Consider the following 17166-nt stretch of genomic DNA (forward strand, 5'->3'; position numbering starts at 1 on the left):
CGGAAGTGTTGGTCAGCTAGCCCATGTGCCATGGATCGAAACAAGTGATAATCAGAAGGAGCTAGGTCAGGAGAATATGGCGGGTGGGGTAGGACTTCCCATTTCAATGTTTCCAAGTATTTCTTGACCACTTGCGCAACATGGGGTCGAGCATTATCGTGCTGCAAAATCACTTTATCATGTCTCTCGTTGTATTGCAGCCGTTTCTTTTTCAATGCTCGGCTCAAACGCATTAATTGGGTTCGATAAAGAGCACCTGTGATTGTTTCAGTTGGTTGTAACAGCTCATAATATATTACGCCGAGTTGATCCCACCAAATACAGAGCATGATTTTGGAACCATGAATAGACGGTTTGGTCGTCGACGTGGAAGCATGGCCGGGATATCCCCAAGTCTTTTTGCGTTTGGGATTATCGTAATGAACCCATTTCTCGTCCCCAGTCACAATACGATGCAGAAATCCCTTCCGTCTTTGCCTTGCAAGCAACTGTTCACAAGCGAACAGACGCCTGTCAATATCTCTTGGTTTCAACTCGTACGGCACCCAATATCCTTGCTTCTGAATCATTCCCATGTCTTTGAGGCGTTTTGAGATTGTTTGTTGAGTCACTCCCAATGATTGTGCCAATTCTTGTTGACTTTGACACGAGTCTTCGTCAAGTAATGCTTCCAAGTTCGCATCTTGGAAAACCTTCTTTCTTCCACCGCTATGTTGGTCTTCGACGTGAAAATCACCGTTCTTGAAGCGCTGAAACCACTCACGACATGTCCTTTCACTAATAGTGGCTTCCCCATAAGTATCTGAGAGCATTCGATGAGCCTCAGCAGCAGATTTCTTCATATTGAAGCAGAAAAGTAAAACCTCCCGCAAATGACGAGAATTTGGCTCGTACACTGACATTTTCAATTGCGAATAACTTTATGATGAAGACACAAATAGACTAATATTTTTATGAGGTTATGTTAACAGGTGCCCAAGGCTCCTGCATGCCCACATGGGGTTATTTATTTCGATCATTACTTACCGCTACATACATCTATTCAAAAACGGCGGAAGCAAAGTTGTACACCTAATAATTCTGGATAAGCCACATGCAAACATAAGCAAGCGAGTAATTACAGCATTAAATTTGAGTGGAAATCAATATTTCATTAAATAAAAACACCATTCCTTAAGAGAAAAAGGATCAACGTTTCAATTTTTTATTTAGTCTTCTTCAGGTACTCTTTCACATTAGAAAATAGTTTTCTTAACAGGATCATCACAAGTATTCCTAAGATACCAAACAATTCCAAACCCAAACACAGTAGAGGTTTGTGATAAATGCAGCAAGTGGAGCTGTTTGACATATCAGACTCCTTTCTTAATGTAAAAGTTAGCTTTGAAGAAGACTAAATAAATAGTTGAAACGTCGATCTCTTTTTTCTTAAGGAGTGGGGAGTTCTTATTGTTCTTAACCTACTATTTTGCAATGCATTAGTAAAGCAAGGACGTGATGTTGATCATATTAAATTTGAGGTTTTCATTTGCGATTAGCTTTTACGGTTTTTTCCATTTCACATTGTTCATCAGTAAATAAATTCCCCAATGGAAATCGGTGGTTAGAATCATTATTTAGTATTGGAAACTCTAAAAATGAATGTAACAACTGAGGGGCCTAATAAATCATCTCTTTTTTAGGGGATGTACAATCAGAATATCGATAAACTATTAAAAGCCGTGTCCGATGCCGTAAACAACATCGAATATGACACAGCAGTGGCTAAAAAGTGCATTTTGAGTCTCATGCCTGAGCCAGCAGAGGGCGTCATAACTAAAGAGGAAATGCCGCCCCTTTGGCACCTCATTTTATTAGATTGTTTGGTGGCTAAAGTAGAGGTAAGGATAGAGGTGATACAACTCTATTAGTGGAAAATGTTTGTTTGATAGTTTTTTCTTTTGACGTTACCTTTTTTCAAAACAAGTTACTATGTGCTATTCCAATTTTCACTAGGTGTCTTTGGGTGAAGTCTCGGAACCGGAAAGTTCACCAGTGGCCATTTCGGAACCTTCTTGTGTCCACGATTTGGTTCCCATAGTTATACGTTTGGCACGATCAATTCTACAATATACCCGGTGGTCTATGTTCCACATGTGCGTTGACCACAGCGAAAATTCCGACAAGGTGCGATACAAATAAGAAATATTGAATTTTTGTTTAATATGTTTCTGGAATTACTAGATTCAACTGAGGGATCTGGAACTGTTGGACGATGTTTTGGCAATTTCCTCAAAAGAGAGTGTCTTATTAGCAACGCTACAACGTGAGATTACGTCATTTTTGCCTGAAAATGTGGAATTGGGAGTGAATGAATGGACATATTCTTCCTTATATTCAGGATCTCCGGTATTATTAATTTGACAGTCCTCCAAAAGTAAACTGACTAACTACAATTTTAGATGGATTATTCCAACGACATTATCCCCTCTGAGAGCTACCTCCTGAAAATAATAGACATCCACATGTCTTCTCTATCGAAATGTGTGCCCTTTAACTTGGGTTACTCCTTGAAGCGTACATTCGATAATTTGGCAACGTTCATAGTGCATCACGCCCCCCGAATCGAGAATACAGATACAAAAAATAAAGCTATAGAGTTGCTTATTGCCATTACAACAGATGTGAGAACTGAGTTCTTGCACAGTGTGGCAATTAAGGCTTTGGACAAAATGATCGGAGATACCGAGATTGATGAAAGACAGAAAAGGGTTTACATTAGGTAAATTTTCAGGATATTGATCGGCAGAAATTTTAATTTTGTTTTAACAGTTTTTTGGATCACACTTACAATTTGTTGATGAAATATACCAGCGGAGCTGCGGATCAGCCCGAAAAACGCCTGGTCAACGAGAAGATTTTGCATAGCTGTCTGCAATTTTATGAGAAAATTATAGAGAAGAGTTCAGGAAGACAAGCATTCTCCAGCTTCTTTACTGGTACTTCCATCAATCAATAAATTTTACTTAGCTTTAACCACCTTTTTCAGGAGATAAACACCTAGTGAATGTTTTAATGTCGGTCTCAAGTCCATACATGTCTCAACAATACAGCACTCGCGTTTTACATTTCTTCAATAAGTTATTCCAAGCAGCAGAAAAGAGTTCGACCGATCCGAGTTTGAATTATCTCTGCTCCAGCATCGGAAAACTTGCCGAAATTGAAAGTGAAAAGTTGCAGGCGTGGTTGAGGCAAATTATCATCGGACCCGCTGAATCCACATCTAAGAGGTAGGCAGGATTTCAACAAAATTATATAATTGTCTACATACACCATGGCGTAACCATATATGTATGTTGTTTATGATGTAATATTTTCAGCGAAGTTTTTACTCTGAAATTAAAGAAGCAGTCTAGTGCTGGTAGCGCGAATTCGAAAGATGTAGTGATTACGTTGGGAGCCAATGAAGATAAAAAATCGCTAGTTGTAGAGAATAGTCAGTTGCTGCAGGCTTTAACTAGCTATATCGTGAAGCAGGTGAGTTATTTTGGGGTTTTAGTTTAAATTCACAATTTTTATATTCATCAATCCGTTGCAATTCTTTTATTTTCCACGCTTAACAGAAAAACAGATTTTATTGTGTTTATCAATTTTCTGTACCGTTCTTTAGTGGACATTTCTGGATGTATTTGGCATTTGTTACAGTGTATTAGTCCTATCTGCCAAAGATGAAGTTTTAGATTTTTTTTTAATTATGGAGTTTTACTATAATTTGTAGGAAAATTTTTAATTTTTTACAATAATTGCATATCAAGTGTGTGTGTAAGTGTGTAAGTCCAATAGAACATAGTCGGTAGAAAGTACGATTTTCAAAAAGTGCACTTTTAACATTCTATTAATATTCAATGTTATTCAACAAAAATCCAATTCTGCAGACAAGTAACGTCGCCGAAGACGTTTCGATAACAATTCTAAAATCCCTTATACCCTTGGGAAGTCACCTATTGGAGCCCACATTGGAAGGAGCCGGTTTTAGCGAATTAATGGACATCATGACCATGTTAGCAGATGCCGGAACGGGTAGAGGCCATAGCCATTTATTTCCCATTGCCGCCGAGTGGGTGGAGCTGTGCGTGAAATACGTGCAAAATCAGGAAATAAGCGACAAAATCGCCAATTCTCCGGATTTGTTAAAAAACAATGTTATGTTGAATGCTGCCTCGTGCATCCTGGATTATTTGACTGATGTTATTTTGTCTATTACGGATCAACCACCAAGGTAAATTGTTAGAAGTTCTGGTGAAAGTAAAATTTACGAAAATAAAATACGAACTATACTGAGTGTCCTGAAATTAAGAAAACTTTAATAACTTTTTAATTTGATTTGTTTTTAGATCTGTGTCTCCTCAATGGGAACATGAAAGTCCCTTGGATTTGGAACTAGATTGGCAGGAGGAAACTAATGATGATGATGAGAGCGGAGAAGATTCAGACGAGGATTCTCTGTGCAGTAAATTGTGTACTTTCACAGTTACTCAAAAGGAATTTATGAATCAGCATTGGTGAGTAACTTTTCGCTGAATTAATTCGCGATATTTGTTTATATTCGAACCTCAGAGACATTGCTTAAATGAGCTAATACATTAATTGCTTATTAATTTAATTAAACCAAAAAAGGGTAGTAAACAATAAAAAAGTAAATAATTTTGAATGATATTTTTTCCTGTAGGTACCATTGCCATACATGTCGGATGCTAGATGGCGTAGGCGTCTGTTCAATTTGTGCCCGCGTCTGCCACAAAGGTCACGACGTTAGCTACGCTAAATACGGCAATTTCTTCTGCGATTGCGGAGCGAAGGAAGATGGCTCGTGTCAGGCGCTGGTTAAGCGTAGTCCGGCCGCCAATCCCGATTCATCCTATCAAAGGAAAGAAGAGGGGTCAGATCAGCCAGTTTTGCCCAGTTCTTTGAGGTAATATTGTTTTGTGTCCATTTTTTTTTTCATTGGTTCTTTGATTTAGAAGACAAACGAGTTCTCCGATGCCTTCCGATAAAATCTTGTTTGAGGAGAGGCGAGATCACGAAAAAAAGAAACTAGAGGACTCCAAGGAGGTGCTATTGAACTATCTGAGTTCAAGTTCTGTAACATCTTCTTTATTGGGTAAGTAGATAAAATTTTTCTCCGTAGAGGATGTTTACACTTTTTATACGTCTATTGTTTGCATCGAACGTCGAAATATGTCTCAGCGATGTAAATACACAAAACACTTTAATTTCAGAATTTCTGCAAGGCCTGATCCCTGCCATAGAATCGACATGCAACTCCAATAGTCCGGTAGGCTGTCACGTGCGCGGCGTTAAGGCTCTAGAACAATTGCACAAAGCCGAAAAGAAATATGTGCATACTGACCATTTGATGATGCCTACTTTGGGTACGTTCTGAATTATTTTACGTTATAGAAATTTTTTAAATGTCGATTTGAAGGGAGAACTGTAAACAGTAAACCAGAGAGATCGACAACAAAACATAATCTTATATCAAGATCACCTAATATGCGATTAAGATAAGACTCTTTTTGACCTCACAATTTTCAATCTCGTCTCCTTTAACATATTAGCTTAAAGGAAAGAAAAGAGAACCAATGGCAGTCGATAAAAAGATTCTCGCGAAATGAAAAACCTTGAGAAATATTACTGAGGGTGTTCTGTTAAAATGAATTAATACCTCTTGTTTCTGACAAAATGCCATTTTATGAAAGAGTGTGGATATATTTTGTTTACTTCTCGCAGCATCCTCTTCGTTAATCGAATTTCCTGTTGGAAATTGTTAGAATGTTGGGCATATCAGTGCAGCGTGATATAACGGAAATTGCCATTTTCAGGTTCACAAGAGGGAGCGTTTGAAAACGTTAGAATGTCATATGCAGGTGATCAAGGTCAAACTATCAGGCAGTTGTTGTCCGCCCATATTATAAGGCGGGTGGCCATGTGTTGCATGACGACTACACAAGGTAAGGAAATTTGCCTTCAACCTTCCTTTTTCTTGAATGATACTAGTTATTAATCGTTTAAGCTATGCATTATTCTTAATTCAATCTTATTCATTCAGAGCGATACATCATTTTTTTTTCTAAAGAAACTGAGATTGTCTTCATTCTTGATTCTAGGATTTCTTTTTTTCTGAGTAGGAAAGCGACAGCATCTGGCAGTCTCACACGAAAAGGGCAAAATCACCGTCTTGCAATTATCGGCCCTCCTCAAGCAAGCTGATTCGGCGAGCCGGAAATTAACCTTAACCCGCCTTAGTTCCGCCCCCATTCCGTTTACAGGTATATAACCAACGTTAATAACGAAAAGCGGAGCTGCTTATTACACGTCTATCTTATTTGCTTTCTAGTGCTCTCAATGACGTCAAACCTCTGCAACGAAGAATTTCTAGCCGTGTGTGGTTTGAAGGATTGTCACGTGTTGTCTTTCAACTCCACTGGAGCGGTCACCGATCACTTAGTCCTGCATCCGCAATTAGAGACCGGCAATTTTATCATCAAAGCTTTATGGTTGCCCGGATCTCAAACTGAGCTCGCTTTAGTCACGGCCGACTTTGTAAAGATCTTCGATCTTAGCAAAGATGCTACGAATCCTCAGTACCATTTTCTTGTAAGGAATCACTTTAAGGGCCAAATTATTGAAATTTAATGGAGACCTACTGCGGGTTTCATATATACAGAGTGTCAAGGAAAGTTGAAAAAAGCGTGGACAAAAATTCCAAATACGCATAAGAAGTATACAAAAACGATGTGTTTTACTTAGCAAAAAAGCTCATTTTTTGCCGTATCGTTCATAGCCTTTTGGCTCTTTTGGTTGAGTCGACTCGGCTTTGAATAGCGCTATGGCATTAAATTCCTTACTTTTTCGCCTTGAGAAACAAGTAACTATTACATAATGTATTTACGTCCTATTAAATTTGAAAATATTAATAATTTGGCCCTAAAGTCTTGAAAATCTGGTCTATGAAATTAAATTCTATAGGTTCCCAGCGGTAAAATCAGGGACTGTACTTTTATGTACGAAGACGGTGTTTATCATATTCTCCTCATGTCTTCGCCTGGGCACATTTACACCGAAGATCTCAACGACGACAGCTCTACCAAATTTGGTAGCTTTTACGTCACCAATACCTTGGAAGTAAGCTTAATTATATTGCATTTTTTGAAATAGATTAAACTCATTTTTTTTTAAGGTTTCTCATGTGGATGTCACTGATACGAATGGTCATTTAGGCGGCGGGGGAGTCTCGATATATTACTCACATACATTAATGTTGCTCTTCTACAGTTACGCCCAAGGGAAAAATTTTATTTCGCCCATTACCTCGAAGAGTAATTGTCTTTCTTTGGGTAAAAATTTAAGTGAATTTTTGAATATAAATAATTTCACATCTTTATAGTTTTCCCCATTAATATTCCCCAACCCTCGGCGGGCAATAACGGCTCCAATTCCAAGAGTAACAACACAAGAGCGCCAAATCCCCAACCACTGTGCCAGTGGACTGAAATCCCCAACCATCCCGGAATAATCTGCTGTACAATGCAGTCGAGTAACCAGCCGGTCGTATTGATGCTTAAACCCGATACTGTCCTCATTCAAGAAATTAAGGTAAGTTATTTTTTTTTTTAATCTTTAATTTAGGGGTTTTCTAAAGCCTCACATCTTTTGTAGTGATTGCATAAAACCATAAACATAACCTTCGTGGACTCCAATCAGTAAATTGCTACTAAATGGCCATATGCTCTTTTAAAACTAACATAGATTATTTATTTTATTAAAATAAACATAGAACATAGATGACTTATTTGTCAAGCATGCAATGTGAATACAATAACAATGAAGATTCATTTAATTTTTTACGTTCAATTTCATGTTAATTTGATAACAATTTAACTCATAATCAATTCAAACATTATCAGTTCCGCAGTGTATATAATTAAGTTTTTCTTATAATTTTTAGGTAGTTCCAGCCAAGTCAAAGATAATGGACATGGTCGCAATTAGACATAATTCAGGCAGTGAACTGAGGACCACCTTGATTTTGCTGTGCGAGGACGGAAGCTTGAAAATGTTTATCGCCAATATGGAACAAACTGGTTTCTGGATGTCCAGCAGTATTCAAGCCACAGTCCCAATGGGTAATTAAAAAAAAAACAACATCTGATTACTTTAGATTTTCGGCCATTTACATAATTTTTTTTCAACTAGATTTTTCCTACTTTAAATCTTACTGTAACGTAACATGCATTTTTCAAATTTTGTTGTGTTTCGATTGAAGATTTTTTTTCATTATTACCGAAACGTCCTGTATAGGCTCGTCACTCAAACCGAAGAAGAAGAAACCAATAAAGACGGGCAAAACCTCAAGCGCCCTAGTTTTCCCGGTGGATTTCTTTGAGCATTGCACAGCAATGAACGATGTCGAGTTCGGTGGGAATGATTTGCTGCAAGTTTACAATGTGGCCCAACTAAAACACAGGTTTTCTCTCCCTTTCTTTAATTATTTGCCGAATCTAATATAATAATAATCAGATTAAACACCACTGGCCTTTATATCGCCTGCAACAAATCCCCATTCCAAGTGGAAGTGACCAATAATGACGCAACTATGGTAATGTGCGGAATGAGGATTCTGGCTGGAAGTCAAGACCTACAGAAAGTTCCATCTTATGTTGAAATATTTGGACGAATAATTTCATTTAACATCACGAAAAGTCGTTGGTATGACGTCCCGTTTTCACGGGAGGAAAGTCTGCAGGCCGATAAGAAGCTGACTATTGTTTTCGGGCCTTGTCATGGTCAGGTAAATGTGCCTATTCGATTTTGTAGGTTTTAAATTGTGAATGTGAAAACATGGCCTATTGTAGGATTCGGAGCTTATGACTATGGTGGACAGTATTAAAATATACGGGAAAACCAAGGATTCCTTTGGATGGCCCGAAGACAGCGATGAAACAGCAGTTTCTGGTGCTGTTCATTCAAATAATACTGCGGCTTCTGCTGCCAGCAGCGAGGTTGGTAATGGTTGTTTAGTGTCGTGTTCAAATTATTATGTATTTGCGGTGAAGGCGGATCATCAACCCGGTTCTTCGCAGCAGCTCACCAAACTGGAGCGGCTGGCCATGGACGTCTTTAAAAGCCTTGATTCCTCCTTGTATATTTACACATCTGAAGAGAAATTTGCGAAACTCAAGCCTGCAGCTTTGAAAATAGGTAGGTAACATCCTTTATCGACCTTTTAAAGGTGTTCCTTTAAATAACTTTTGCCAGCCACTCAACTCTTGACCCTCCCAACACCGCCCTCAATTCAAGTGCACTCCAAAGCGCTAATGTTGACTTTGCATCCCACGAAACAGCAGTATCACGCCTACAAGGATCTGGCGCTGTTGTATCATGTTTCGATCAATTTGACTGCGATGACTGACCAGAAAGGTAAATCGTTTCACATTCTTATACTGGAAGTAAGCCATATGTAGATGCAATTTAAACCTGTTTTTTTCAAATGCGTAAACGATCATTAAAAATAATAGATATAATTTCGATTCTTTTAGTTTTTTCGCTATATTTCTCAATTCCTTATTACTTTCGGTACGTTTTTGCTTTTATTGTACTAATGGTTAACGCATTTTGAAAAAAAAGGAGTTTTGCATTACCTAACTGATTTACAAATAAATATATTTTTGTACTGAATATTCAACAGATTCGGGCATTACCGATTTGGATGCCGAAAGCTACTATCGCCTCGTTCTAATAGTAAGAGGAATTGCGGTTTCCCGTCCTCAAAACCTCATGAAATTTGCCGATACTCATGCCTCAATCCACGACATAGTCCTAGTAGACCCCCTTGAAACCAAAGACAAAGAAACCACTTTAAAAGATGATAAAACTAAAAAGAAAAATGATCATTTGCTGCTGCAGCTTGTAAACGTACTTTGGATGCTGCATCGCTTAAACCCTGATATTCTTGCTTTAGCACCAGTAGTCATTCCTGGTTTGAAGTAAGTGCTTTTATCGAGGATTCTCTGCATATATTTGATTTACGATTAAATAGGTATACTGAGCAAGTAGTTCATGCTCTTGTGGAAATCATCCATGCCTTCCAAAGCTCTGAGTCCTACGGGAAAGTTGCGATTACCCTATATTTACAATTACTACTCTGTCAAGACCCAGTGATTGCGTTTAGCGCTAAACAAGCCCTTGGCAAGGTAAGTTTGCTTTAATCGCAGTTTAAACATTTTTTTATATACGGTTTTTAAAGGTTTTGAAGCCTCGCGTTAAACGCCGAAAAGTCTACATGCCTTCTCCCACTCGTTGTGACAGCCCCTCCATTTCAAAATCTTCAGTTCTTCCTTCTACATCAGCCTCAGTCAATCAAAGTGAAGTAGCGCCACAGCAACCGAGCGTGGCCCCGCCTCCAGCGGTCGGAGCCTTCGACGTAGGCATGATTGAGGCTATTAATATGCTGGAGAATCAGCCTGAGGGCGGAGTTAATGCGCTAGAAGCGCTCTTAGGTGATTCTTTGTAAAATAAGTTCGTGTGGATTAAAATGAAGTGAGGTTTTAATTTGGATTAGGAGGGGATGTGGGATTCCACCCACTTTTGGATCTGCCTGCAGACGCTGATGAGACCATGGTGGAACTGGCCATCGCTTTAAGCTTACAGGTAAGTTAAGAAATAATCGTTTTTTAACCGTAAAGAAAAAAGTTGCATGAATGGTAGATGAGGTAAGTGCGCAGGTTAAAACGTTTTCTATTATAAATCATACAACTTTCAAGGCACCTTGTATATTTTATACTCCAACAAATGACATTAAATTGAAAAATACATATATTTTTTCCTATTTTGCGTGTGTAGGACCATGAAATAGGCAGAAGCCGCACCGATCAGGCCTTGTTCCAGAATTTACAAGCGCAATTGAGAGGAGCTGCACAAAGTGGGCAGGGTCAAGCTGCCGCCGCGCAGGTGCACCAAGAGGCCTCAAATTTCAGCGACACCACAGCTTCAGCTGCGGGTTCGGATGATGAAGGTAATTTTCAGGTTATTCTAAATCATAATGTAACAATATTAATACAAAATCTGAAGAAAAAAATTAAATTGGCATTTTTTGAGTGTTTGGCCTATTTGGATTTGGCGTGAAATAAGTGTTTGGATATTTAAAATTTGTAGTGCCAGAAGTGTGATTAAAATTGAATTATTTTGTAAAGGTTCATTTCCAACCTTACACGCCTCTAATTTTCCTTAATTTAAAACCCTCGATCTTCAGTTTTATAAGAGCATTTATAAATTAACAATTGTCTATTTCCCAATGGCGTAGCAATTTTTCGAAAATTTAATGTAAGACTACTTTCAACACTACCTGTTTGAAACGCCTCTTGCCACATTACTCGTTTTCTTAAGTTAATATGTAAGTTTTCTTACGTTTGTTAGATAACAGATATTGCTCGTATTTCACGCGTAACTCGAATTCATAAAGTAAAACTTTTTTTATAAAATAAGATTTGGAACTGTTTTCTCCGCTCTTATAATATATCAAATTTTCTATGAGTCAGAGGCGAAATACTTTATGACAAATCTAGGTTCTACTGCTGCGACTGACGGGTCAACTTTGCGCACCTCCCCTGCGGAACAAGGCGGCAGCGCAGGGTCTGAAAGCGGAGGCAGTGGCGTCGAAAGTATTACTGGTTCGCAATTTAAAATACTCTCTTTAGTTTGTTAAAAATACAATTGTTTTTTTTTTACAGGAGAACACAACGTTTCAGGCAGATCTTCTGCATATGGAGACGACACCAATGTTCCAAGAACAACAGAAACTAGCTCGGGCATTGCTTCAGCGCAAGGTAAGTTATAAATTCCCACTTTAGAATAGCAAACTCATCCCTCCATACAGTAGCAGTGGAGCAATCACAGCGCCCTTCTCAAGGAAGCGATACTTTGGCTCAAATCCAAGAAGATCTGGAAAGCGAGAGTGAGAGCAGCACCAAATTACATGGTCTGAGATTACAACTTCTGGAAAAGCTTGTGGAGTATTTACCAAAGCTCAAAAATGCGGACGGAGTCCGCACTATTCCTTTCTTCCAAGTAATATTAAAACAATGCTTTTACAGTTTTTTGGCATTATTTCAATGTATCTTTAGGTTGTTTCTCAATTAACTAGCGACTTAGATGGATCTTGCGAAAGAGACAAGGCCTGTCTCAATTCCTTGTTAGCAACTTTAAGCGAAGAACTTCAGTTTAATGGAGAAAATACCCAGGAGATTTGCGTGAGATCCAAATCGGGTGAAGTGTATTTGTTGCTCTTGAAACTGATTTGTAGGTATTTTGTTTTAAAAGAATTTGGTTGTTTTAAATGATTTTTTAGCTAATATACTGCAGCGCAGCAAGTCTGTAGCCACATCGAAATCGAGCAGTTCCAACGACCCTTCTAACTACGTTGTACGCACTTCCGCAACTTTTTTGCATAAAGCAGGAATAATCAACTTTTGTTTGCGAATCAGTCAATCGCTGTTGAATGATTACTGGAAGAATCAGGTCGAAGAAGAGAGCTCTGCGGGTAGGAACCATAATTATGTAGAGGCATAATAATTGTTTTTCTTGATTTCTCAAAAGGAATTACTTCAGGGAATTTGCTGAAGCCTCATCTCACTTATCCACTGCCCGACATGACACCGTTCTTTTTGAAGAATCACCTAAAGGAGAATTCTACCGATGTTTTTGCCAACTATGAACATTTAATCACAGAAATAGTTCTAAGATTGCCGTACCAAGTGCAACGTTTGTCAGAAGTGAGCGAATCGACCAGTGACGTTTTTGATGCACCCTGGTACAGGTAAGCACCCGGTTATTAATGAGCAATGTACAGAAATTGTCACGTACGGAGTGATTATTTTGTCATAACTACAGCTTTGCAGTAACAGTTACCTCAAAAATATTAGTAATTGGTAATTCCATCACATCAAAAGATTAATGGTAATTCATCAATTACTTTTTTTGAGTAGTTGTAACAGTTCTACTTTGAAGTAATTATTGTGTTGGCAGACATATACGACCAATCCCGATTAATTTTGACTCACTTTAACTCAAATACTTCTATCACCAATTCATGTGGAAATATACAATGCGGACCAAAAGTGAAAAAACTTGAATTTTAAAAACCGCTCTATCAATACATTCAATATCGATATTTAAAGTATATGAACATGTTTAGATGTCGTTAATAACTAATTAAAAAAAAAAAAACAATTCGTGAAGGAACGCTGATAAAAAAAATTTTTTATGGGCACATAAACCTTTTGGTGTTTTTAGTATAAAACAAATATTGCTTGTCTAAAAAAGCTGATGTTTTAGCAGAATTTTTTTAGTTTGTCTTCAAAATGCTACAAGGTATTAATTTGTTAAATCAGATAAAGGATCTTATTATTAAAAAATATCTCGAGGGAGTCAAGCAGATTGATATTGCAAGGCAGTTAAATTTAAACAAAAGTGTTGTTTGCAAACAAATAAAATTGTATCAAGAAAGGGGATCAATCGCAAGTAAGCCTAGACCAGAAGGACCACGAAAATCGACAGCCGCTACAGATAAATTAATTAAAAGGTGTTCTTTAAAAAATACATTTTTAACTGTTGTTGATATTAATCTAATATCTGGAATATCCGCATGTTTCAATTTCTGTAAGGTCTATTAGAAGGCCCAGTGAAGGGAAGGTACATACTAAAAGACCTGCAAAAAACCTTTTATTAAACAATTCGTCGTTTTTGTTTGGTTTTTGCCACAGAACATTTAAATTGGTCTTACAATCAATAGAAACAAGTGCTATGGTCGGATGAAAGTAAATTTAACATTTTCGACTCTGGTGGTATTAAATGGATAAGATGCCTCAATAGTGAGAGATACAACCCTAAGTATACTATGCAAATTGTTAAACATGGAGGTGGTAACGTTCTTGTGTGAAGGCGTTTCTCTGGCCATGGGATGGACCATTAATAAAAATAGAAGGAATTATGGATCGATATCAATATCTAGACGTTTTAAGAAATAAAATGTTACCATTTGCCGTGGAACACGGTACACATACGGAACATGGCACACATTTCAAAATGATAACGACTCAAAGCATGCTGCAAAAGTAGTCAAAGAGTTTCTTGAAGCTGAACAGCCTGTCATAAAATGGCCAACTCAGAGTTCGGATTTAAACCCCATTGAAAACATTTGGGAACAATTGGAATACAGACAGGCAAAAACACTCGGAAAAATTTACAAATAAGGATAAATTATTTGTTGCTCTATCATAAGGTTGGTGTGAAATTTCCGAAAACAAAATCAAGTCTTTGTTGGAGTTAATGTCCCGAAGATGTGTGCAAGTGATAAAGAATAAAGGATTTTCGACCAAATAGTGAAAGAAATTTATGTTTTGTTAATTTTCATTCAAGTTTTTCCACTTATGTCCTCTAAGAAGATAAATTTATTTATTTTGCATAATAAAAATCTTCATTTATTTATTTATTTATTTGTACATTATTTAATGTAAGGATTCGTCTGTATACTTATAAAAAGGTACTAAAGATTATTATGCACAATTGTAAGTAGGAAAAAAAATTCAAAAGTTTCTCCAATTTGGCCAGCACTGTAGATATTGCGTAAGTGGAAGGATCGTATAAGGTTTAATGTGCCTCCGACAAAGATCAACGAAGTAGGTTTCGAGGCTATCGGATAACGTAAGCGGAGTCAATCTGGCCCATGTCTCCTTCGATATTTAGATTAGTATTGATTTTGTTGTCTCTACGGCGATGAAAATTTTAAAAAATATCGGCAAAAAGCAGCAATGTAAATAAATGAAAACTTAATAATCCATCACTAAAAGTTCTATTAGTAAAAATTCTGAAACGGTGAGAAATCTGATAAAGTTGGCTATGCGCATATCAGCCGCTAACTTCGCAACCCACTTTGTTGGTCTTTGTCGGAGGTATATTAAACTTTATTCGGTCTTTCTCCCATTTGTGCAGTCCCTCTGTTTTTAGTTGAGCTAGTGATATCTGCATAAGGGATTTTTTCTAAATATTTCTTCCTTTTATAAAAGCGAATAATGTTTTTTCCAGATGCCTCAGTGAGTATATGATGACTCCCCTACCTCCGCCCTCGCGAAGAAACGCCCGAAAATTGCTGTTGTATATCTGCGGCAGCAAGGAGAAATATAGACAGTTGAGGGATTTGCACGCGCTTAGCACGCATTCTAAAGGTAAGAAAACAGTTTAAATTCTGAACTTTCAAATTTTTTGTCGATTTGTTTTAATTGTTGGTCGAAATATCTATTGATATGTTTGAATTGTGCGTTTTCGAAGTAAATTTAGTCGCAAACTTCGGTTAGAACATTCCAAGAATTTTTATAGGTATCAAACAGTGCTGCACCAAGGGCGGTTATCAAACGAACTCCGACCTACAACCCGCCTTAAATTTATCTTACGATAATCTAGTGGAACTCGTGGAGCACTTAAAAGCTTGCTTAGACATTGCAGTAGTAAGAACGGGAAACTGGCAACGTTTTTGTCTTCACACCGAGGAAATTTTGCCTTTCTTACTACGAGTCAGCTTCCTGCTCGACGAGGGCGTAGCCCCCACCACCTTGCAGCTGTTGTCTAGTGCTCTAGTGGTTAATTCTAATGTACCGACTAAAAAACCTGAATCTACCAATAAAGTAAGTTTTTCTATGGTTGTTTTTCTTGTGGAGTTTAAAAGTGCTTTGCAGACAAGTCGCAAGGACCGAGAGAAATCTGACGATTCAGCAGTTGAAGCGCTCTTTGAAGAATCCAACTGCGTAGCATTAGTGGAGCAACTGAATCAGCAGGTTTCCAAAGAGGTTTTGGCACGATTTATTAAGACTTTTACGTTGGAAAACAACACTACCACGGTGCGATGGCAGGCTCACGGCTTAGTGTCAGCAATTTATAACAATTCGAAACCGATGGAACAAGAGACTCTGCTGGAGTTGTTGTGGCAGTTGTGGCCACTTTTACCTGCATACGGGAAGAAGGCGAGGCAATTCGTAGATTTTATGGGTAAGAAATTGTTATGATTTTTTAAAATGAAATGAAATCAATTTGCATTAACTTCAAGGGTATTTCAAGAACATAGAAGGAACAAATTGTTGGTCTGAAGTATACTTCTTGCAAATAATTTTTTTTACTCATAAAGAAAGAATTCTCTCCTGTATAAGTGCTGAACGGTTAGTGACTTTTCAAATAGCATTATTTGTTGCCGTGCAACCTTGCAACCGAATTTCTTCGATTCAATTTAAATGGGTGCAAAATTTTAAAAGAGTTTTCGTTTGTCTGAATCTGGTTATCGGACAATATTTTACAGCCTTAACATTGATGACACACATTGAAAACATCAATAAACCATTTTGAAAACTTTATACTTTGTGTCTAATTTGCTGCATTTCTTTTGATCATTTGCAGGATACTCTTCGTTGACTTACACTGAACAAAAAGAGGGCGAAAAGAAGATCGACGAGTACGTTCGAAAGGCGGTGGCCGTCCTAAAGGCTCAAAACTCGATGTTGGCTCACCACCCCAACGCTAATCTTTACTCCCACATGTCGCAATTCGTCAAATTGGACGGTTACTATTTGGAGTCCGAGCCGTGTTTGGTTTGCAATAACCCTGAGGTATTATTTAAAGAAAGTCTTTGTTTTTTTCCTTAAAGTTTAATTCTCTTTAAAGGTTCCGTTTACAAGTATCAAACTGTCGTCTATTAAGGTGGACTCTAAATTCACCACCACCACTCAAATCGTTAAGCTTTTAAGCAGTCATATTATCAGCAAAATCACTGTGAGAATTGGGGATTTAAAGAAGACCAAGATGGTCAGGACTATTAACATTTATTACAACAATAGGTAGTAATTATGGTAGAAGATTTTTTTACTATTTTAGAATTTTTTTTATCATTCTAGGAGTGTGCAAGCTGTGGTGGAATTGAAGAACAAACCGGCATTGTGGCATAAAGCCAAAAAAGTGACCCTTCAATCTGGTCAAACGGAGGTTAAAATTGAGTTTCCCTTACCCATCGTCGCCTGTAATTTGATGATCGAATATGCAGACTTTTACGAAAATATTCAGGTTGATTTATGTGAAGAAATTAGTATT

At 37.6% G+C, this 17166-nt stretch overlaps 1 protein-coding gene across 1 annotated transcript in view; it reads left to right on the forward strand.

Moving 5' to 3' along the window:
• The window catches only part of poe (E3 ubiquitin-protein ligase-like protein poe), a 32086-nt gene that overhangs the window by 6107 nt on the left and 8813 nt on the right, over window positions 1–17166 (forward strand). Inside the window, exons 18-58 of the mRNA XM_066390273.1 lie at window positions 1683–1880; window positions 1996–2166; window positions 2224–2388; window positions 2442–2761; window positions 2812–2978; window positions 3029–3269; window positions 3360–3516; window positions 3915–4258; window positions 4374–4541; window positions 4709–4951; window positions 5001–5140; window positions 5259–5411; window positions 5862–5990; window positions 6168–6308; window positions 6377–6636; window positions 7009–7164; window positions 7220–7376; window positions 7427–7635; window positions 7988–8165; window positions 8341–8506; window positions 8560–8830; window positions 8895–9041; window positions 9096–9240; window positions 9298–9459; window positions 9728–10025; window positions 10079–10232; window positions 10286–10538; window positions 10601–10689; window positions 10882–11053; window positions 11604–11708; window positions 11769–11864; window positions 11915–12105; window positions 12162–12336; window positions 12386–12577; window positions 12646–12853; window positions 15121–15260; window positions 15412–15716; window positions 15768–16077; window positions 16480–16688; window positions 16744–16916; window positions 16974–17139. Coding sequence (XP_066246370.1) covers window positions 1683–1880; window positions 1996–2166; window positions 2224–2388; window positions 2442–2761; window positions 2812–2978; window positions 3029–3269; window positions 3360–3516; window positions 3915–4258; window positions 4374–4541; window positions 4709–4951; window positions 5001–5140; window positions 5259–5411; window positions 5862–5990; window positions 6168–6308; window positions 6377–6636; window positions 7009–7164; window positions 7220–7376; window positions 7427–7635; window positions 7988–8165; window positions 8341–8506; window positions 8560–8830; window positions 8895–9041; window positions 9096–9240; window positions 9298–9459; window positions 9728–10025; window positions 10079–10232; window positions 10286–10538; window positions 10601–10689; window positions 10882–11053; window positions 11604–11708; window positions 11769–11864; window positions 11915–12105; window positions 12162–12336; window positions 12386–12577; window positions 12646–12853; window positions 15121–15260; window positions 15412–15716; window positions 15768–16077; window positions 16480–16688; window positions 16744–16916; window positions 16974–17139 — 7824 coding nt within the window. The remainder of the gene's footprint in view (window positions 1–1682; window positions 1881–1995; window positions 2167–2223; window positions 2389–2441; window positions 2762–2811; window positions 2979–3028; window positions 3270–3359; window positions 3517–3914; window positions 4259–4373; window positions 4542–4708; window positions 4952–5000; window positions 5141–5258; window positions 5412–5861; window positions 5991–6167; window positions 6309–6376; window positions 6637–7008; window positions 7165–7219; window positions 7377–7426; window positions 7636–7987; window positions 8166–8340; window positions 8507–8559; window positions 8831–8894; window positions 9042–9095; window positions 9241–9297; window positions 9460–9727; window positions 10026–10078; window positions 10233–10285; window positions 10539–10600; window positions 10690–10881; window positions 11054–11603; window positions 11709–11768; window positions 11865–11914; window positions 12106–12161; window positions 12337–12385; window positions 12578–12645; window positions 12854–15120; window positions 15261–15411; window positions 15717–15767; window positions 16078–16479; window positions 16689–16743; window positions 16917–16973; window positions 17140–17166) is intronic.

The sequence above is a fragment of the Euwallacea similis genome, chromosome 5 (genome assembly GCF_039881205.1).
Source record: "Euwallacea similis isolate ESF13 chromosome 5, ESF131.1, whole genome shotgun sequence".
Lineage (NCBI taxonomy): Eukaryota > Metazoa > Arthropoda > Insecta > Coleoptera > Curculionidae > Euwallacea > Euwallacea similis.